General features: G+C 42.4%; 1 protein-coding gene across 4 annotated transcripts in view; it reads right to left on the reverse strand.

Moving 5' to 3' along the window:
• The window catches only part of AGAP1 (ArfGAP with GTPase domain, ankyrin repeat and PH domain 1), a 543,380-nt gene that overhangs the window by 169,155 nt on the left and 350,273 nt on the right, over positions 1–23,952 (reverse strand). For 3 of the 4 annotated variants that reach the window (XM_068544179.1, XM_068544178.1, XM_068544180.1), the window contains exon 11: positions 11,330–11,498. In XM_068544179.1, coding sequence (XP_068400280.1) covers positions 11,330–11,498 — 169 coding nt within the window. Of the gene's footprint in view, positions 1–2,812; positions 3,170–11,329; positions 11,499–23,952 lie in introns of those variants that run through there. The other variant, XM_068544181.1, reaches the window with a different exon arrangement.

Consider the following 23,952-nt stretch of genomic DNA (forward strand, 5'->3'; position numbering starts at 1 on the left):
AGTATTCTATAACACTTCTGTGTTATGACTTCCCAGCCATTTCCCCATGTTGTTCCAAAACCTTCAAATAATTTCAGACATGTAACATCTTACAGATTTAATGTAGATAACTTACACTGCCATTTTCCTACATCTGGATAGTTTTGATTGCTTGCAGTTTCTCATCATTATAAACAATACCGCAAAGGACATCTTCTACTTTTAGACTTTTCCTTAGGCTGACATCCCAGAAGAGTTATTATTGGGTTAAACAGCATTAACATCTTTCTGACTTGTGATATATGTTATTAATTAATTTTCTTGATGACCCGTGGGCTAAAAGATGGAACCTGGGCATCCTGAAAACAAGTCAGTTCAGAATTTGTAAAATGGATAGAACAGTAACAATGATGATAAAATGCAGGTAATAATGATGATGATCATAATATGCCCCCTGTGGTTAACACAAGGACCAAATTACATAAAGCACGTCGTATACTGCAAAGCCTCTGAAGATAGTAGCTGTTATTAATTTTGCCAACAGTGAGTTGTCCTTTTCTCTACAGTTTAATTTTTTAGCAAAAACGGTGATACTGCTAACTTTAAAATCTAGAAAGTCTGGATATTTCACTCCTGTTTCTCTCGTGGCCGGTGTCTCTTTGTGTGTAAACTGCTCGGGACTGTTTGCCTCCTATCTGTGTTTTGGTGTCCTAGTCATTCCTCACTTCACATGGGCCCGAACACTCATTCACCGATGGTGTTTCTGGAACACCTACTCTTGTATATGGACCAGTACAGCATTTAGCATTGGGACAACTCGGAGACACTCTTCCCGCTCTTAGGTCTCCCCAAATTCCAAAGGTAATGCCAAAGTCATCAGAAGTAGAGTTTATAAACGGAAAGACAGAAAGGAAAGAAATCGTGTGCTTGGGACATAACGCCAGCAATGGATGAAATGAGATTACCTGATGGGCAAGGACGGGTGAGCTACAGTATCCACGGTCCTGCTTACATCCCATCCCTGGGATGCAGCTCTACCCTGGGGATGGATAGAATTTGGTGTTTGGTATAAATTAAGAATAAAATATTCAGCACAATCAGAAGGTAAGTTCTGATATTTGGAAAGAGTTTAAATATTTATTGCAATGACAAAATCTGCTTTTTCCAGTTGGGTGGCCCAGCGTTCATCACTGCAAAACGACACCTGCACTTCTCATCCTGCCCATTGATATCTATCTGCCTGAGGAACACTTGCTACTACGGATTCTGAAGGTGTCTATGGAGGGTGTCACCATAATGCTTACTTATGCTCTATGCACATGATGCTTACACAACGCTTACTTACCTACAAGCCATTTCTTGGTACGGGTTACATGAACAAGTCTATATGCAACACAGTTATAATGAGGTATGGTGACGTTACAAAAATGGTTGAAGCTTCTGTTATTCATTTAAACTATATTATCTTCATGGTCATATATTTATGGTTCCCTTTAATTTAGAATGGTTATAAAGAGGACCATCACATCATAAAGCAATTTTATAAGACTTGAGGGCTTACTCACTCAAGATTATTCAATAGTTCAGTTTCCTCCTCTGCCATGCATAATAGTCCCGTCTTTAAAATCTTCTTTCTCCTCCATCTGATATCTACAATAGGTGTGTTTTGCACAAAATTCAGTGTGACTTGACAGCACTGCTTTGAGGGAAGTCCTCCCTGGCTCTCACTGAATTTTACAAGCCCTTTCAGGGAGGTGGCCACACAGCCCCGCCCCCAGAAGTGCTCACTTGGACTTCTTCCTCTCCCATCCAGGCTTCACAGAGTCATCTCTCAGGACTGAACAGAGAGAGCCATTACGGGGTGAGGGCACTGAGGAACTCCATGTTTGCAACTCTGATGATGTGAAGGGGGGCTGCTTGTTTGTGGGCCAGGATGTTTTGGGGTTTAACCACTCACTAGGAATATTCCAGAGAGAGAGGCGTGGTCTCTGTACGCATGGTTTCTCAAAATGCCGGGCCACAAGGTTCGGAGCTGGTAAAACATCATGACTACTTGGAAAAGTTCTCCTCTGCCAATGTGGCAATGATTATGGAGCAAGTGAGCCAACCACAGACGACTCTAGCACAGAAAGGCTCTAACCCAAGGCCCTGGTCCCAGCAGAGGCCCCGGCCAGCTACCTTGCTGAAGGCCGTTGGGCCAGTGAAAGCCGCCCTCTTTCCTAGAGCTCTTCCAATGCTGACCATTTTCCCAATCTTGAAAGTATCATGTCAACAGCTGAAACACTATTCTTCACTGAACACACACATTTTTGAGAGGGGGGGGGGGGAAAGTTTCTAAAGCAACTTTTATTTACGGATCGGGATATCTGTTCCCACAGAGATGTATGGCTCAGTATCTCCATCATCCTTCTATGTTTTTAACGGAAATCATCAAGGATTAACTTGCTTTTGTCAGTTCTTACAGAAAAGAACACTCCATTTAGAGTTCAAATGATTGAAGACAGTTTCCTTAAACTGGAAGGTATGGCTTTGATTTATATGTGAACTGTACCCCAATGATCTTGATCACAGAATGTTGCAATGGAGGAACAGTTATCTGAAAGCAAACAATACTTACTCTCAATATTTGTCACTTACATCTCACATGATGGGCGATACTCAGGAATATTTACTTAATGCAAAAATAATTGCTAGGTCACCGAAGCTAGGAGAGGATAACAAAGGAAGAGAAATAATGGTCTATGCCTCAAAGAGTTTACAATTTAATGATGGAAACACTGTAGCACACATTTGCCTAAATCTCAGTGGGAGAAACGTCTAAACATAGAAACGACTAACAGTAAGAAGGCATTTCTCCTAAAAGCAGATGCCAAAACGTTTATAAAGAATCAAATAATCACTTTAGAGCCATTTCATTTCAGATGTCACCAACTTCTTCAAATTTTAGTCTTAGAGAAACCCCACAAAACGTTTTTAACCTAAAAATAATGAATTATTAATTCGCCGTCAAAACCTACTCCAATAAAACCTGGTTTATGGAAGCAGACGTCATCACGGGATACTGATTTGGGGGAGTATTCTCCAGCAAGTTAATTCTCCACCAAGAAGGCGATCATCTGCAAGTGTTCCACCAAAGCTGCTAGAAGGGTGTTTGGCCAAAGCATCCAATTTATGTATCGGCGGATTCGTGCTGTGAACAGAATCCAAAGTGTGGGAAATAAGCGGGTGACCAAGGGCTCTGATGTCCTAACGAGCCTGCGACTCGACCCACCGGGAGGAGACCCGCTCACCCGGTGCACAGACTCCGGAGTTACGAAAATGTCTTCTAGACCATTTGAAACTAAACAAAGAAAAACTTTGTTTCTACAAGACAACCACGGATCTAGTTTTGATGTTGCGTGTTGCGTTATTTTTTTTTTTTTTAATAGCTATTACCACTGTAGCAGCAGCTTAGCGACTCAGCGTCTGCAGTGTGAGCAGTTTTGATAAACAGCCTCTGCGGGCCACACAACGGGGATAATGTATCCTTAAGTACCGCCAATGAGCTGCCATTCTGCACAGCCAATTACTTCTGTGCGTCTGTCACTCAAAGGAAAAATGACTGAGCCCATTAGATCAAACCTTTGTCACTGTTCCTAATGCACTCTTAGGCCTCATTAATCTCCGGGAGCAGCAACAGAGCTGCCGGGGTCTCATTGCCTCCCCCGACCAGGCCCACGTGAAGCCTCTCATCTCTCCCCCAAGTGTTCCGCGTTAATCAAGCTCTCCGTATTACCCCAGTCCCTGTCACGGCGGAGAGTGCGCTCCCTCTTAAATGCTCTCATTATGACCCATCTTTAGAGCCGGCTAAGTGGAAAAAAAAAAAAAGAGAGAGGGAGAGAGGGAGAAAGAGGACGGGAGAGAAAGAGGAGAGGAAAAAGCAAGTCCGATCACATTAATATTCATGACACTAATTAGTATTCTAGGTCACTGAATATTCATGCTATTAGTTGGGTTTTTTATGGGTTTGCTGGATGCCCTGATTACTGAAGTGTGGAGGGACACAGCATGGTTGAGACTTTCGATGTCCACGGCGGTTCAATACTCAAAACACATTGAGATCCCTGCCCCCACCCCTGGAAAATCAGCCTCAACCCTCCAGACGGCTTTCATATTTTGAAACCGCTGGGGGCCTGAGCGGGGGGAGGTGGAGGACAAGGGGGAAAGGTCTCCCCGTCACGAAGGTCTCAGCATCAATCTGGTTAGGATAAAAACACACCCACAGCTGCAAATACCCAACAAAGACACACTTTAGGGATGAGAAGATAGCTGTCATCTAGGAAGCAAATGTCGCAACCAGGAGTTATGGCGAACACAGGAATAAAGAGAGGATGGACACACAGAACTGGAGCAGAGCCCCCCATGGAGATCCAGGGAAGTCCTGAAGGGCATTTCTCTGGCTGCCCAGCTCACTGCCATCATGGGGGGAGCTGTGGGTTGCGGGGCATGGGTTTCGTTGATTCTGACCCACTATGTCTACTCAAAGGCTAAATAAACACTTCATGGCATTTACCGAAATTAATTCAAAAACATAATTTCTCAACCCTCTTCCTTTCTTTTCTTCACTAGTGATGAGCACGACTATTACGATGGATTCCTGATACAGTTCTGAAGAGTCACCCCGGGTCAGGCTTTGGAAAGGCATGCAGTGTGTTATCCTTTACAAGGATGGGGGTAGGCACTGTTTTCCCATCTTCAAGATGAGGAAGCTGGGGTTTAGGTCCTAAGATGGGGAAGGTGGGATTCAGTTTAGTGTTTCTGACTCCAAAGCCCCTACTGTTGGCCATTATGTTTTCCTGCTTTCTACTGAAATGTCAAAATACCTGTCAGAGCTGAAACAATCCTATATTCTGTCATATATGAATATTATTCTACCAACCCACCCAAAAACTCATGTCAGAAAATATTTTTGGACATTTGACCCACTTCTCTGGAAGCATCCCTGAAATGACAGTTGGGCAGACTCTAAAATGTGGTTTCTGATGGGTTCCCATTAGAATGGCAATGTAGGTTCCATGCTGAAGGAATGGAAATGGCAGATACTGCCCTGGGCATCCTCAGCAAGTGACCTTGGAGGAAGGGGAAGATGTGATGGGGAAGGGGGAATTTAACCAGGCCTGAATAAAGAAATATCTTCCGGATTCTTCTCCTCCTTCTCCTTCTTCTTCTTCCTGAAGTAGATGCTTAAGTAATTTTTTCAGAAATCCATTGAGAGGGAAATGTTCTATATCCCTGTATGTGATCTAAAAATGTCTTCACACTTGATTGATAATAGTTTGGCTCTACATAAGCTTCTAGATTCAAAATTATTTGTTCTTGTAACAAATACAAGGTGTTACTCTTGAGAAGGTCAAGGACTATCAGAGTTTTCTTCCTTGATAGGTAACCTCAGTCTTCCCTTATCTTGGATGCTTTTGGGGATTTGTCCATGTTTACAGCTTCCTCTCCCATCCAGTTTGATACTTGACTCTTCAGATGGGAAGACACTGGCATTTCCTTTGTCACCTCTAGCACGTTTTCTTCTGTTATATTGCCAACAGTATCTTTAAGCCAAGTTCTTTATAGTATGTAATCCAGCTACTGAAATTTTTATTTTTGCAATCTTTCTCCTTAATTTCCAAGAACTCTTTCTCCCCAGGTTTTTCTTTCTTTTTTTTTTTAACAGATTATTTTTTAAATTTGTTTATTTATTTATTAATGGCTGCGTTGGGTCTTCGTTTCTGTGCGAGGGCTTTCTCTAGTTGTGGCAAGCGGAGGCTACTCTTCATCGCGGTGCGCCGGCCTCTCACTATTGCAGCCTCTCTTGTTGTGGAGCACAGGCTCCAGACGCGCAGGCTCAGTAATTGTGGCTCACAGGCCCAGCCGCTCCGCAGCGTGTGCGATCTTCCCAGACCAGGGCTCGAACCTGTGTCCCCTGCATTGGCAGGCAGATTCTCAACCACTGCGCCACCAGGGAAGCCCACCCCAGGTTTTTCATGTCATCTTTTGTTTGTTTCATTTTGGAATACAAAAACCAACCTCTTAAATCTTTCTGATGATACTAGTTGTAATTTCCTCTTAAGTTCTCTTTCACCAAATTATCACTCTCTTTCTTCCAAGATCAGTTGTCCTTTTGCTTATGTTGGTCTTTCATATTTTGGCTGTTGGTCTCCACAAACGTCTTGGTTGTCCACTCATGTTTATGAATAAGAGCAGGGCTGAACAGACTCTGCAGCCCTGGGGCACGTGTGTGGCACGTGCTGACTGGTGGGTTCGTCTTTGACCAACAATACAAGTTCATGGGCGGGCTGGCACACCTCCATTGCGTCCCTCATGGTCAGAGCTGCCCTTCCTTGCCATTCATTTATGTTTCCCTGTGACTACGCAGAGGTCTGAGTTTTCCAGCCTGCTTCCTTCTCTTGCAAGCATGAGCACCCACATCAGGGTATCCTCCCCAGGCACGCTGCTTACTTTCCCAGCGGGGATGGTGGTGGGGATGCCGCTGGTCAACTCTTCCTGAACGTGTCCCTCAGCCTGCAGTGCCTGCATCCCACAGGTGCCCAGTGGAGCCGGGAGCCACTCCACCTTCACTGCAGCTCTCCTGCTCTGGTTAACTCGCGAGCCCCAAAATGAGACCCAGGCTGGGTTATCAGTATGCAGGTATGCAGTATCAGGTATGACAATGTGTTTTTCCTCCTCTTCCCCAAGTCCCTGGCGAAACTCGGTATTAAGATCATCACATTTCTAGCATTTTAATGTTTGAAAGGTAGTCAGCATTCCAATACTGGCAAACCACTCCCCGATACTAGGAATAACATAAGACCACCATCTCCTGCAAGTAATTTTCTATCCAATTGCTCCTTTTAGACCCTTTAGCAATTATCACCAGCTTCAGTGGTCTTGCTTGTGTGTTTATCTTCTGATTCTTCCACCCCCCCCTCCCCCCATTGGAGTGTAAGCCCTTGGAGGGAGGGTCCCCTGAATCTCCAGAGCACTAATCAGGGCTGGGCATGCAGCAGACTCAATAATGATGGTAAGTGAATGGTACAGGAGGCAAAGCAATAAGGTATCCAAATCATTAAATTGGTTGGGAGAAACTAAAAGTCAACACTGACATACAGTTAGGCATCGTAATGTTTGAAATATGGAATGCATTATGACTGCACACTAGAAAACCAAGAGAAACATCTGGATAATTATTCCAACTAAGGAAGAGTTCAGTAAGATGGCTGGATATAAAAAATACAAAAATTAGCATCTTTCTTATTTCTTACCAATTAGATGATAGAATAGACAACCCCTCGCCCCGCCAAGTATCAGCTTCACAGTTCACCAAAAACTATAAAGTAATAGAATGGATTAACAGGACACATACAGGATCCAAATGGAAAAAAGTGTTAAAACTTTACTGAGGGGTATATAATAAGTTTGAATAAACTGGGAAAGAATTGTGTTCTATGATAAACTCAATATAGCTAAGATGTCAGTTCCTCCACAATGAATTCATAGATTAACAGCAATGCCAGTCAGAGTCACAGTGAGATTATTTTTAGGGGGAAGAGAAAGGTTTCAAGTTATTCTGAAGTTTACTGGAAAAAATAAATGGTGGCAATAACCAAGAAACACTATAAAATAAAAGAGTAATATGAAACCATGTTATATGTCACATTACCAGATATAAATTGAGCCATGAATCTAAGACAATGTGGTAAATCCACACAATGCGGAGAAAGTAGGTCGATGGAATAAATTTTCAAGCCCAGAAACACAGCTAATTTGATTAAATGAGTTAGTTGTGCAAGAAAGGTGACAAATAGAATCAACAGGAAAAGGAAATTACAAAGAGAGAAAGAACAATTAGTTATACATTTGAATAAAAAGTTTAACTAGATTTCCTATTATATGTAATAGACCCAAACAAATTAAAGGTGGATTAGAGGTTAATTATAAAAAAGGGGAAAAGGAACAACAATAAAATTATAAAACTCTGAAATACATATATATGAATTATGATCTTATTTCAGGATTATTAAAGGCTTTCTAAATATCTAAAGTAGAAACTACAGAAGTACAAGTCTTATGATTTGATGACATACTAAAGAGGGGGAAACTCCGTACGTAAATAAGACTATAAAATTCAAAAAGCAAATAGTAAACTGGGGAAATAGCTGCAGAATATATTACAAAGTGTTGATATCCTTAATATACAAAGAGTTCTTACATGTCAATAAGCAAAAGACAAGCACCTAGTGCAGCAATGGGCAAAGGATACATCTACACAATTACAACACAAGAAACACACAAAACCCATAAATACATGAGCTGTTCAACCTCACTACTAACTGAAGAAATCCAAATAAACAAAACACGAGATATTTTTATTGCTTATAAGATTAGCATAGATTCTAAAAATGTGTAGAGGTGAAATGAGCACTCACTTTATGGACAGAAGGGTATTTTATATAAAACCTTTCTAGAAATGAATTTGGAAATATGTACGGAGACTCTTGTAAGTGTTTATATCCATTGGCTGAGTCACTTCACCTATGGACTTTTATGCTAAGACATTAATAAGTTACACACAAAGATTTCAGTACAAGTGTGTATCAGGTCTATGTGAATGGAAAAATGACTAGAAGGGAAGGCACATAACATTGATCTAATTCATAACATGGAGATAGAAAACGAATTTAAAAAAAGCTAAAAAGAAACAAAGATGCCCAGTTAATCCAGAGGTCTAAAACAAAATGGCAGAATTCAAATGAGTTGAGAATGAAAGATGAGGTTAAGTAGTGTGTTAAGTTCTTCGGCAAGTTAGCTCTAAAATAACTAATACCTATCTTTAGCTAAAAGTTCATCACTTAAAAGTAGCATCCATTTACTTCAAATTAAATTTGCTGGCTTGGAATTCTTCATGTAAGAGAGTTCTATGAACAACAGGGTAGAGCTCTGGGTGATACCAGCCAAGGAGGTCGCCCACAGGCTTAGCTGAGGGCACGACATCCCTGAGCACTGCTGTGACCATGAGGGGCTTTCTTCCCCCAAAGTGGCGCTGTGCTCCTGCGGACATCATATTCCCACTTCCAAGTCCCTACGTGTGATCCAAAGAAGATGAAACATCTACCAGGCTCCTTGAATGGGGATTTACCCGGCTTAGGGTTGAAAGGATGTGCTGTAATAAACCGACCATGGGTGTGACCATGGAAAAGGGATTTCAATCGTGACCCAAATCTTCCCATTCACCCCACAGCAAGAATCTTAAAAAGAAAGCAACTGGGCATTGAAAACTCAATCCCTAGCTGAGGCCCATGACGTAACCTCCTCTGGGGATATGATAAAGTTCATATGGCATTCTGTATTTTCTATTTGTTATCAAACATTACATTCTCCTTAGCACAGTAAGTGGCAGTTAAGCCCCAAAGAACACAAATCTCAAGATGACATTTCAAACTCCAAATCTTACATAGCTGACACTTCTTCAAATCATCAGGACTCTTCCCTCATCCTATGTGCCTGGCAAGTTCCCATGCTTTCTTCACACCCCACACAGGCATCCCCCAAGCCCTGAAGCCTTGCCCCACCTCCTGGGGTGAAGCCGAGCACATCACCCCTGGGCCTTCACACTGCTGCACTGCACCGGCACATCTGCTCATCTTTCCCACCTCCCAGAGGGTGAGATTCCAGAGGGTAGGGATTATGCCTCATTTTTCTGTACCCCCAGAGCTCAGGACAGTGACCGGCACACATTAGAAACTTCATACATGCTTGCTGACTTGAACAACACATGGATAGATGTGTCACAATGGTCAGAAGGGGAAGTGGAAAGTCGGTTATAGGGTGACTGCCTCGCATAGAAGTTCTGGAGGTCAGAGATTCTGGATCCACAGAATGCACAATTCCTGACACAGAACAGGTGCTCAGCAAGTACTTTTTGAACAAATAAACAAATTAATGAAGACAATAGCTTTTTATTCCGTATAGAAAATTTTTTTTTCTTGGGCACTACTCTCTCTTCCCATCCCATGGAGTTAGCACACCATCTAGAAAAGGAAAACTCATGTATCACTTGGAAGGAAGGTCAGCAGGTCATGAGACCACATAAAGTAACCGTATCACCTTTCTAGAATGAACTAATGTCTCTGTTATCAGAAAGGCCAGTTTTATTTTGATTCGTCACAACAGCTGATGTTTGTATTGTGCTTTATGAGTTTCCGCAGCACCTGCCATCACACCTCTGTGATGGGGGCAGGGCCAGGCAAGATCAGCCTAACGTAAAACATGGTTCAGCTACCTGCTCAACACCATGCAGCACCGGGCAGTAGAACCCAGGCTGCTGGACCCCAAATTCTGTCCCCTTTTTCTTACCCTCCTTTTGCCAAACAATGTCATTCACGCCACGGGACTGTGGGGTCAGCATCATTCCTCTTTAAAAGCATCTACCATTTCAGAAAGGAAAAAAGGCAGCATCTTTAGGAAGCAGAGACATATGCTAGGAATGACTGCAGAACAGAAATCTATTTTGAGAAGATCAGATGTAGGTTGGAGACAGGAAAGGAAACAACTGAAATCTGTGAAGGGATTCCATATGTTGGAGGAGTCTGAGTTTGTTGGTGGAAGACTTAAAGTGGTTCTTACCACCTTTTCTCTGATAAGCGATCACGGGAAGGTAAAAGCCACAGCACAGTTTGCCAAGACTCTTCAACAAAAACAAACCACGACACTCTGAATGGTTTGCATTGCACACCGAAGCAAGGAATTTCTCAACACATCTATTCTGAGAAAACACTAACTTTCTCTGATCCTGAACAAAAGCCAAATTCTCCCTTAAAAGAGAATAAAGAAAACCAAAATTCTCTGAAAGAATCACATTAACAGTTACAAGAGAAAACTGAGAGAATCTGAACTTTATAGCGGTCCAGGGGTTTCCTTTAAGTCTTGCTCCAAATGGCTTTTCCATTTTTCTAAACACAGTCACTACAAATTAGTTAATACTAATCCTTGACACCTTAACAATGAATTCATGTTTTTTAGAAGGCCCTTAAATCCTCCAACATGTGTAAAACATGACTTTCAACTGCCCAGCCCTGGGAAAGCCTGGTGGTTTGTGGAACTGTGACTCAAAGTGCCACAGTTTGCTTGCTGGCAGTCCAGGAACCCAAGGGTGTAGCGGAAACAGTCATCCACAGAAGAGATGAGACTTGTAAACCTTAGTCTACAACCTTAATGGTCAAAATCTCCACTTAATCCACAAACCTCAGCACTGTCCTCCAGCCAGGACCACCCATTGCTGCCATTGTGCTGGATTTCTTCAGCATGTCGGCTGTGAGCTTACCTGAATTTGGTGAGATGTGCAAGCTGCTCATGTCCTTGGACAGGCCGTTGGTTTTCGGGCTGGAGATGGGCGCGCAGGCCGATGTGGCTCGGGGGGGCCTCTTCCCTGGGACTTTCACAGTGGTTCTCAGAAGATCAATCTCTTTGCCATGAACATTCTGCATGTAATCCTGTTCAAAATGTTAAACATCCAAGAGAGATTAAAAGAAAGACCTTTTACAATCTAGGACAAGAGGTTCTATCAGACATCCTGAGTTATAATCCTATGACCCTTCCACGGTGGCAAGCGCTTAAAAATAAGGTTTTGATCTGTCTTGTACTGGTGGCATCATCATTACACTGAAATCAGCTCTGCCTCTGTGTCCTGAACTAACCCAGGCCCTGGAAATACAGGAGACACAGTCGATGCGTCTATCCAGGAGGATGAGACACCAGTACGGACATGAAATCCTATTTTGTGAGCTGCTGCATATTAGATGGTACATTAGGAACCTGGGCTCTTCTTGTAAGTTTTGGGTAAAATTCCATGGAGTAGGAACTATTTTGTAATAATCTTTTTGTCTCCGAGGGCAATACCATTAGACATCTAGGTAAGACTGAAGTTGTCTGGTGGGAACTCAGGTGAAAACGCTAAGTAAGAGGTCAAGCATTTTGCTCAGGAAGATGTCTGAGGGGGTCAGTGGTACAGTGCTGAAAGAACATGGAGGTCACAAGAGCTGGATGTTAAAAAAGAAAGCACATTATTTGTACTCAAGCATTATGTTTCTCCAAGTGATTCACTGTACTCAGAAAAAGTATCTTGCTTTTGTCTACACTTTGCAGGTGAATGACTAGCAGTTATCACGGAACTAAAGGGAAGTCTAGGTACACAGGGAATTCTTTGTGCCGTCACCTAATTCAATATGGAGGAAAACAATACTTGAAGAGTCGGCTGTTGGGTGGCGAAAGAGAAGACAACTGAGAGCCAGAGTGAGGGGTCTCTTGACAAATTAGAGGAGTTATTGACCCTTTCATGCATTTTTGGGGGGGGCAATGAACCCCTCTGTCTCTGCAGACATATCATTAAACCAACATCGCACATGAAGAAAGGATATAGTCTATCTAAATCACTCTTGGGTAAACAATATTTCAAGTGTTTTAAGACTAACCAGGAAATGAAATAAACAGATTCCTTCCTTGGCAGAATCTTGGTGGATTCCTTTTAGGATATAAAGGGAAAAAACCAATGAATCTGTAGTGCACGGGTCAGAGGCCTCAGCCTGCAGGATGAGGAAAGTCGGTCCAGGTGTACGGCAGAAGCTTCAGAGGGCACAGAAGGTGCTAGGGAAGCCAAGGGAAGGACTCCAGTGGCTTCTTTTAATTGCAAGACAAGCCAAGGGAAGGACTCCAGTGGCTTCTTTTAATTGCAAGACAATGTCCATATTCCATAAGGTGAAGGGGTTGAGAAGCAGTCACTGGTTTATCCGCAAGTAGGAAGTTTGCTGATAGAAGTTATGGCACAAAAAGGAACTCAAAGTACTAGATTCCAACACAGGGGAAAGAACCCACATATGGGTCGCTGGGACCGTATGGGACGGAGAGAACCGTCCTCTCTCCAGCATCTGCAGGAGGGAGGGCCGGCTCTAAGTGTCACACCTCACCTGAAACCCAAGCAGTTGGACTTGTGGCCACACGGGAGCCAACCCAGACTCAGGAAAGGGAGTGGGAGAATTCTCAACAGAGGAGGAAGGGCTGGAAGAGAAACTCCATAACGTGAAGGGGGGCCCTGTGATGGAGATTACAGAACTCTGGAAGGCTCACCAAGCACCAGCCCAGGAGATGATGATGCAGTGACTTCCTAAGGACAGACCTCCAATGGCCAATTCTTAGTGCAGAGCTAAAGCTCAAAAAGCTGAGGCTAGAATCAGGAGGAACGTGGGACTGAAGACAAACAAAGGATCAGAAGCTGCACCAAGTAGGGGCAAATTCAGACCAGCTCCTCCAGGGAGGGGCGAGCCTGGGCCTTCCTCAGCAATGATAAACCATCCAGAGAGAAGCACCTGCACCGGCACGTATGCTGTCAGCCGGGGAAGCCAGGAGCAGGCGTGCTGATGCACCCTGGGCTGCCCAGCTGTGCATTTAATCTCCCAGGGCAGCTCAGGGAGGGACATCTGCCGGGGTCGGCCACGGGCATCTTGGAGGAAGGTCATCACAGGTTTGGAGAAGGGGTGGGCTGTGTCCAGCTGGGAACAGACTAAAGACTCCACTTGAAAGGCAAGATGCTTCGACCGCCCCCACGCCCCCTGCCGCAAATATAATCTACTATGAAAAAAGTTGTGGTTTTGAAAGGATGAGGACAAAGGGTGGAAAGAAAGTTATTATCATTAAATTAGGCTAAAGGATAAGGCGGATTGAAAGAAATGTAGACGTCTCATGACCAAGCTCATCACGAGGATGGTGGACAAAAAGCACACGGAAGAAGGAAGTGGCTTTTGGTTAGTACAGGACCAAGGGTCAAGGTTATTAAAAAAAAAAGGTTGTTCTTAAGCATCTTTCATTTACTTCCATTAACATTTACCCCAAATAGGCAAACCCAAGTTTCAAAACCAAAGTTAATGCTTGCAAATAATGAATTCCTTCTTGCATAGTTACTCCTTTAAAAATATCAACTTGCTACAACTTTCTTCTTTAATGCCAATTCTTAACAAATTAAAATACAATAACAGGAGTGTAATTGAGCATTTATGGCTTATGGGCTCTAAAATGAGGCTAATCAGAGAGTGACTAAGCCTCAGCGTGGTCTCTTTTTTAATAGGCATGTTTTAACATACAATAACCAGGATATTTTATTTAAAATTATTATAGAAATGCACCAAGTGTTGGCTCTCTGGATTTGAACGCGGCGACAGAACCCATTTATCTTTGGCTCAGCATGGGCTGGGGGATCTGTTTTCCTGCCTGAGTTAGGCATGGAAAGTGCAGAAGAACTAGTTCCTAAGAAAATCAGAATATAAGCCTGGCAATTCTTATATTTCAAGCCACTAAAATTTATAAAAATGTTACAAGATCCATTTCCTAATCCATAAAAGTCTTTCAGAAACAGGTGGATACGTGGGTCTGAGGCTTCTAGCTTCTCCCAAGAGAAACAACACGGAGCTTTCCGTTTCTGAAAGAACTACCCTTTTCATCTCTCCCCAGCTTGGTACTTGAGGAATTAAAGCTACAACCACTAAACAATGTCGCCTCCTCAGAAGTGGGACGCGCGGCCTGATGGTCCGAGGTAGGGACCGTGCAGGGGGACATAAAGCCAGCGAGCTTGATTTTGATATGCAAACGTTACAGATACAACCCCTCTCCGTGTTCCTTGCAGAAAATGCTGATCGAGGATAAAAGGGGAAAAAACCCTTTAACAAGGCATGAGGGTAATTCAAAGCCAAGTACTTTTAAACAGCACTTAACAAGTCCCCGGGGCCCACTCAAGAGCCAGGCCCCCCCAGAGGTGCTATCTCCTGCCCCTCAACAGCTTGAAAAAGTAGTAATTGCAAACCTATTTGCATTTTTCTTCTCAAGTTGTCCGCGCTCATCTCGTGGATTATTTTTTGCAAGCAGGCGCCGGAGCAGGGGGACCCGTCCCCGACCGCGTGGACGCAGCTCCAGAGCCGAGCTCGGCATCCCCCTGCCACCCCGCTCCCGCACCTTTGCCATCCCTTGTTTTTTACATTTTCCTCCTAATTATGTTGCATCTATTGCCGTACACTTAATTAGCTGCATTAATGTGATTTCTTTTCACATAGTCAAGCAATTAAGAGCTATGATTGAGTTGCATTCAATTAGCCTCAACAAACATGCTAATTGATGTCCCAGATGCAAATGAGGTGCAGTGAGAGGAACCTGCTAGCAATTGAGAGCCGTGTCAGGGACCCACAGCTTTCAGCTTGCTGACAGAAGCACAGCTCAACGTGGCTCCCACCTTCGGCGGGGCTGCCTTGGGAGAGGGCGTGGAGTTCCGAGTGCCTCCGGATTGGAGAATTAATGGATTGGCTGCTGTAACGGTGTTGTCCTAAAATCTCACAGTTACCCGTTACCAGGACTGGGAGGTCATCACTGGATGACCCTCAGCTCCGGCAATTAGAGTGGTACCGAGTCCTCATCAAAATACCGCACGAAGCTCCTAAAAACACCCCACCGGAGTTCTCCCCAAACGGCCAAGGGAACGATGTGTGGGTCTCGTCTTGCCCATCCCAGAGCCCTCTGTGTGCGTGACAGCCTACACTTCTCAGTAAATGGTGAGTTCATCTTAGTCAGCTCTGGGGCATTTGGCACTTGAAGTTAAGCTCAAAATACAGCAATCCATCAATAGTCCCTAAAAATACTCTTACTATATTGATTCTCACTGCCTCCCATCCCTTTGTTACCTTTGGCTGTCTGGTGAAAGATGGTTTGCTTGTGTGTTCACAGGGTACCAAAAAGCAGTTAACAAGATCTTAAAGCTAAACCCAAATGCATCAATGATGTGATTGGCATCTGAAGATTAGATCATCAGAATAAAACACACAGCTTTGAAATGCAATCAACATTGCTCCAGTTTTAACATATACTCTTCATTCCCAAAATTAAATGATGGAAAAGTTATAGAAATCTTTGCTCCAATTAGGTTTTCTCAATAAGCTCTGGTTTCTAACTGTACACAAATGTTGAGAAATTTATTATTTTCTATTACTATCTAATATTTTGTCTAAGTGAGGTAACTGTTAGGACACATTGATGCTTGCTTTGGTCTTTTTGCCATGGCTAATCTAGTCACGTGTTTTCTCTTTGCATAATCTAAGTTCAGCAGTCCTCAAAGTGTGGTCCTCAACGCCCTATCAGGGGCTTCATGAGTCTGACCTATTTTCAAAACAATCCCAAGACATAGTTTGCTTTTTCCCTGTGTTGAACTTTGCTTCGATGGTGCAAAAGCGATGTGGGTAATAAATACTGCTGACTCCTCAGCACGAATCAAGGCAATGGTAACCACGTTGTACTTTGTACACTGTCATTATTTTACTGATCGTCACGCTCTCTAAATACAAACAAAAAAAAACACAAAAGTTTCACCCAAGGAAGTTTTCTTTTTTTTTTGTATTTCCTTTGATTTTATTGGTCTGAACTCATTTTACACTAACACTTCAACATTTTAATTTCCCGTAACTGTAAAGAAGAAAACAGAGGAACTTAAGAGAATACTGAATCAGAGTTGGTGTTATAAGAGCACTCACATATCTTGCTAACAGAAGTATATTCACTGTTAAATCGATAGCCTGAACAAATGGCCACAATTTTTTCCCCAGGAATTTCCCTTCTAGGTAATAATTCTAAGGTTCAAAGATACGACAAAATTTAGTTCAAGAATTTTCACTGACGTTATATAACGGTAAGAATAAGCAAGTGCCTAAATGCCCGTTACAAATATTTTGAATTATGTGATAATTTACAGCCATTCAAAATCATATTTTGAAGAATACCGGCTAAGTTTAGATAACAAAGTATGTTCTTTTTTTTTTTTTTAACTTTTGGGTTTGTTTGTTTGTTTGTTTATTTATTTATTTATTTATTTATTCATTCATTTATGGCTGTGTTGGGTCTTCGTTTCTGTGCGAGGGCTTTCTCTAGTTGCGGCAAGCGGGGGCCACTCTTCATCGCGGTGCGCGGGTCTCTCACTATCGCGGCCTCTCTTGTTGCGGAGCACAGGCTCCAGACGCGCAGGCTCAGTAATTGTGGCTCACGGGCCTAGTTGCTCCGCGGCATGTGGGATCTTCCCAGACCAGGGCCTGAACCCGTGTCCCCTGCATTGGCAGGCAGATTCTCAACCACTGCGCCACCAGGGAAGCCCAAAGTATGTTCTCAATAAACCAAAAAGAAAACAAAAACCCTAATGATTTAAAAAATTCTAACCTTTTTTTTTTTTTTTTAAATTCCAAAAGTAGTTTTATTGGGTTTGTTTCAGCTGAGAACATCTAGAAAAGAGTGAGTAACAAAGGGGTTTTTTTTTTCTCTCTCTCTCTTTTTTTTTTAATTACTTAATTATTAAAAAATTCTAACCTTTGAGCTTTTAAATTTCCCAGGTGATGTCACGGCAAGTATACTTAAGCGTTTCTGCTGCGCCGTGAGGGCTGACCATCCTGCACAGGAAAGTTCTTCCCTGAGTGTTTCATTCACAAGCTGAATTCGCCACTTGTTTGCTGGGACAACACTTCTGCTTGAAAGAATGACTATGTCAGACATTAACTATGGTTATCTGGTCTTGGGTATGTGGCAGATATTTTCTTGAAAAAGAACAAGTACTTTTCTTGTATTTGTACTGGAAGGAAAGCAGCTGACAGTATTTGTGGCCGGTGATAGAATCTGAGCTTTCCAGCAACAATGAGAATTTTGAAAACTTGTGTCTCTCACCATGACACCTTCCAAATACCTGGAGACTTTTCTGACAAGACTGGTGGCGATATTAATGAATGTGATTTTGGGCTATTACTTGATGAAAAGTATCACCATTTGGAAATCTGCATACCTCAGTTAAACAAGCTTTTTGAAGTGACTGACACATGGTGTGTCACATGCATGGATACAAGATCGTTCAAAGTGCAAGACAGGTCATTGGATTTAATGTAGCAGAGAAGGAAAATTGCACTGAATTCCTAAGCTTTAATAAACTGTCACATGTCAAGTTTTAGTGTAGTGTCCAAGAAGAACATGCACAATGATCTGAAATGGCTATTAAAATACTCCTCAACCCTCCTCCACTGTTGGTGGAAATGTCAACTGGTGCCACCACTATGGTAAACAGTTCAGAGGTTCCTCCAAAAACTAAAAATAGAGTTGCCATATGATCCAGCAATCCCACTCCTAGACATATATCCAGAAAAGACAAAAACTCTAATTCAAAAAGATACATGCACCCCAATGTTCACTGCAGCATTATTTACAACAGCCAAGACATAGAAGCAACCTAAATGTCCGTCGACAGATGAATGGATAAAGAAGATGTGGTACATATATACAATGGAATACTACTCAGCCATAAAAAGGAATGAAATAATGCCACTTGCAGCCACACGGATGGACCGAGAGATTATCATACTAAGTGAAGTAAGTCAGACAGAGAAAGACAAATACCATATGATATCACTTATATGTGGAATCTAAAGTATGACGCAAATGAACTTATCTACAAAACAGAAGCAGACTCACAGACGTAGAGAACAGACTTGTGGCTGCCAAGGGGGAGGGATGGATTGGGAGTTTGGGGTTAGCAGATGCAAACCATTATATATAGGATGGATGAACAACAAGGTCATACTGTACAGCAAAGGGAACTATATTCAATATCCTATAATAAACCATAAGGGAAAAGAATACGAAAAAGAATGTATACGTATGTGTAACTGAATCACTTCGCTGTACAGCAGAAAGTAACACAACACTGCAGATCAGCTATACTTCAATAAAATAAATTTTCAGAAAAGCACACTTAAAATAAAAAATACTCCTTCCTCTTCCAACTAAATATCTCTGTGAGAGCTTCTTCACATACTTTAACCAAAACGACATGTCTCAACAGACTGAAGGCAGAAGTGGAAATGACGGTCTAACTTTCTGAACTGAAATCAAAGAGCTTTGAAAAAATGGAGAACAATGTTACCCTGCTTATGATTTCCTTTTGTTTTGGAAAGTATCTGTTTCATTAAAAGATGTTATTTACGGAATAATATGCAATGGGTAGGTTATTGTTATTTTAAATGAATTATATGAATATTAAACGTTTTCTCCGTCATTTCTCAGTCATTTCTCCCATGATAAACATCAGTAGATAGAATCCACGGAAACAAAAGCTTTTTCAGATTCTTCAGTTTTTAGGAGGGTAAAAGGGCCCTAAGGCCAAAAGGTCTGACACCCACTAGTCTAGCTTGATGTTCACAAAACAGCCAAGGGCTCTGTGTGTGTGATTTTATGCACACCGCTGGGGAAGAAGCATCACAGCCTGACCTGTGCAGATATTAGAAATGGTCTGCAGATATGTTTGTCTTCTCCTGGAGGAGAGGAAGAACTCAGTCTTCCCTATTTTCACTACACCTCATGAATGTGTCCAGGTTCAAAAGGAACAGTAGTTTATATAAATTCTATTTTTAAAAACCCTTACTTCTGGGCTCAAAAAAGGTATGTAAGAGAAGCCACTGTCAGATGCGCTGCTATTCCCAAACTCCACTTAATACTATTTTCAAAGGAAACTCATCTATAAAGACATACATAATACCATCCCTTCAAAGAGACCAAGCAAACGCTTAAGTCCAACATGTATGAATAATAAACAATAGCCTCATATATAGTCACAGGCACAGAGGAAAGTAATACCCTAAAAATACTATGAAAACAGTATCATAAAACTATGAGAAATCTCCCGGCCACATCCTTTCAGATCACATCCCTCAAAGAAGACAATTTCTCCTTCTCTCCAAAGGATCACAGTTACAATAGCAAAGGTAGAAGGCAGCTTCAAAGAGAAAAACCTTATGAGAATCAATTTGGTTTCCCAAAGACAGCCAACAGAATTCCACTGTTTCACTTCTGGAGCTGCTTCGGAGAGACCACTTGACCAGCGGATGTCAATGTGACCTGTGGCCACCGCAGGAAGAAGATACCTGGCAAATTGGATGTCAAATGGCGTCTGAGGCAAAGGCAACGCTTAGGACACCTGATTCTGAACCAAGGCTTTATTGGGCCTGGGTAATTACCCAAGAGGTGGTAACGGAGAAGGTTGGTGAAGCGTCGTGAGGGATCAGTGGTGGCACCCTTCTCTTAACCACAGGAAGCTCAACACCACTGAAGCAGGGCAAACCTCTCCAGTGCATGTGCTAAAAGCGCTGGCATCCAACACATGCGGGCTCAAGTCCAACATTAGCCCAGGGGGAATAGGTTAATGTAATATAAATCAAAATAGCAGAAAATTCTATGTTGAATTATGAATATACCTTTTGCTTCTTGATTGTATCTGTCTTGACTGACCTAGTATATTGAGCTTTACACTGCAAGAAAGATTTTTCTCATTTTAGGTTAAATTGAATATTACCCAGTTGTAACCCATGCGTGCTCAGACCTAGCCTATACAAAATGAATGTGTTGGATATGCATTTAGGTCTCTCCCAGAGGCAAGCATGAGTGAAAGTTCACAGCAATGAACTACAAAGAGCCAGCCCCATTCCTTGGCTCCACGGCTATTTTAATAATTAAATATGGCTTGAAACAACTGGACCAGTAGTTAGATCTTAGAAATTCTGAGTTATGTAGGAATGTTCACCATAATGATAATTAGATCTATCTGAACCTCTTTAAAACTTCAGATTTCTTGGGATGAATTTGCTAGAACATGAAGCACTTAAAGAAACAGATTCTTTTTTTTATGTTTATTTGTACATTTATTTAGTATCTGTGAGCTCTGTGAGGGCAGGGACAGTATCCCCAGCACCAAGCAAGTGTCTGACACAAGATAGACACACAGTGACTTTTTACTGAAGAAATGAAGAAGTAGGATTTACACACTCAGGAAAGCACCTCAGACACTGCAAAGGAATGGGAAGGAGTAAAAGCATAGGGACACCACTTAAAGGCGTGTCAGAAGGAAGGGGTGGCGACAAGAGATCTCCTAGAGGGAAGAAACAGATTTTTAAGACAGAAGAGCACACGCGTCTGTCTTCAGAGGACACTAATGATCGCTAAGCCTTTTCTTCTAGCATTTGACCCAACATAGGACAGAAAAATTCCCACTTCAGTTTCTGCCCATCACAAAATTTAAATACTTCTTCTAATTTCAAAACTTTCACTAGGCCTGTCTGGAAGTCTCATTTTTTTTTTTTTTTTTTCCTGACGCATTGTTTTTTTAGGAGTGATTCTGTTTTCCTAACGCTACTGACTGCCCGCCAAGGTGGTTTACAGTAGTATGATCAGATTCATTTCAGATGAATAGCAGTCAGTTCACTGATGAACATAGTTTTCTGGTTTCCTAAACCAAGGATGGATGTCCACAGAAAACAAAGGTAGCCTCCTCCGGGCCAGAGGATGGCCTCAGAGTGACAGTGCCTGGGAGCCTCTGCCTGTTAGGAGTTGTGGGCTTGGGCCACGCTATTTAATCAGCCTGGGTCCAGATTTCCACATCTTGAAAAATAAGGGTGTTAACAGTTCTTGCCTCATGGGATTGTTGTCCTGATTAACTGAGACAATATACAAAGAGCTTGAAAGAATGCCAAAGCCCTTAAGAAATGTTGGCTCTTACTGCCCTTGTCCAATAAAAATACTTAAATACTTGCCCTCTGATTTTATGTGGGCATTTCCTGAAGTGCGGGCAGCGTCCCCACTGGGGGTGGCCATTCCGACAGGATAAGCCACGGAGGTGACCTGCAAAGCTAGTTTTCACTTCACAGCATAGGAAAAAAAAAAAACTGTCCTCTGCAAACGCGTGACATTTTCTACTTTTTCTTCTTCTTTTTCTCCCCCCCTCCTCCTTTTTCTTTTCTTTTTTTTGGTGGGGGAGGCATGTACAGGGTAGTCAGACATTTTTATTGCAAAATGCCGTCTGGAAAAGATGCAAAACAAAATTGCTAAAATGCAAGGGAGAAAAATAAGGGAGAAAAACAAAAGGCCCCCTTCCCTTTGCTTATTGAGTTCAAAGGCATAACAGGCAGCACCCTGCAGCAAATGGGAAGCTACACTAATTTTAAAGCCATAAAACGCTATCAAGTTCCCTGCGGGGCAGGACTACACTGAAGCTCATGGCACCTAAATAAGATATGGTTCATTTACTTCGCAGCTTAGCCTAATGTAATCATCAGCGGATTTTTAGCCTAGAGTTGTAACAGGCAAACAGCCGCTGAGGCAGAGGCGGTACTCCCAGCCATCGGCGGGGCCGCGGCTAGATGGCTGTTGATTAGAAAATTTTTCAGTTTTGACAAGCACTTAATGAACATCAATCGCACCTTGATTGGTTTCCATCTGGGGCCACAGGCACACCTGAGAAGAAGCAGGTCTCTCCATCTCCACCTCTCCTTCCTTCCCAACACTGTAGCAACCAGCCGGCAACCAGGTTAGAACCGGAGAAGCACATACTTAACAAAGTCGAATAATGAAATTCCATTTCTTGGCAGCAGGGAAAAAGAACATTCCCGCACTGTCCCCCACGTCCGATCTCTCCCACTGACAGTTCTCTGGAGCGACTTGCCGTCAGTGAAGAAAATGGACGGGTTTGATTTATTTACCTTTCGCAAGAATTTCCGGCCACGATTAGTAACCCTCAAAAGGCCCGAAATGGAAAACAAAGTGATACAGATTGGGTACAAGGATGAAGCATCATGCTGCGTACTGAGAAGACAATATTCCAAGGACTCCTCTGGAAGCTTTACTCAGATCCACAAGCTACATGGTTAAATCTGTACAGTTATAAAAACATATACATACTTTTTTTTTTTTTGAAAAGCAAGAAGGCAGAAGAATTTTTTAATGTAGAAAAAAATTTAAGTTAGGTAGGGTCTAGGCTACCTGGTGGTCTAATTTCTAAACAGATATGAAGACTTTATCTGTCTGATCTCACCCTGCTTATGGTCACTCTGTTCTCAACATCAAGACAACGTGTACTACGGTGAGCCTGCATTCTGGCCATTTTAACCATCAATCTAAACACTTTCAAAGCCCAAGGGCTATCTAAAATAAACAAGGAATTCCTCAGGGCAGAAATAAGACTTTGATAAAGAATCTAACATTTCTGTGTATGTGTAATAGGTATGAGTTTTTCAGTAGTCATTTTTTTTCTAACAAAAGTTGTAGCTATTCCCTGAAAATATTTATACTACTGTGGCAGTATCATGCCATGGGTTTGAAATCATTGATATACGGGAGAAATAATTTACCATGCTATCTGAAACTCGTTGGATGAATGCCAAAAATATTTCCCAGGTCACCTAAAGAGCAGAGAGGGACAGCCTCCCTCACCTTTGGTGGGCACTTGGCAAACACAGAGAGAGCCCATGGCCCACGTGGGCAGGGGTGGGTGGGTGTTTGCATGCCACGTGGGTTCCAGACCATCATTCAGGTTATTAAACCTCCAGAACCCACCATGTTCTTGACTGGTCCTAGCGAATTTCTCTGTGGTTATTTCTCATCCAGGGCCCTCGTTAATGCTGGGCACCTTGAAATTCAGCCATTCTCAATAGTTCTCCCACGCTGTAGTTTTTACATTAAAACCTCAAGCTCCAAAGAGGTATTTGTACACCTATGTTCACAGCAACATCATTCACAATAGTTAAGAGGAGGAAACAGCCCAAGTGTCCATCCAACAAATGGATACACAGAATGTGGTATGTATACCTGGAACTGGTTCCAGGACCCCCATGGACACCAAAATCCGCAGATGCTCGAGTCCCTTATATAAGATGGCATAGTATTCGCATATAACCTACACATATCCTCCTGTATACTTTGAATCAGCTCTAGATTGCTTATAATGCCCAATACGATGTAAATGCTACATAAACAGCTGCTGGCATGCGATAAATTCAAACTTTGTTTTTTGGAACTCTCTGGAATTTTCTTCCCGAATATTTTCGGTCTGCAGTTGGTTGAATC

Source organism: Eschrichtius robustus, chromosome 5 (genome assembly GCF_028021215.1).
Source record: "Eschrichtius robustus isolate mEscRob2 chromosome 5, mEscRob2.pri, whole genome shotgun sequence".
Classification (NCBI taxonomy): domain Eukaryota; kingdom Metazoa; phylum Chordata; class Mammalia; order Artiodactyla; family Eschrichtiidae; genus Eschrichtius; species Eschrichtius robustus.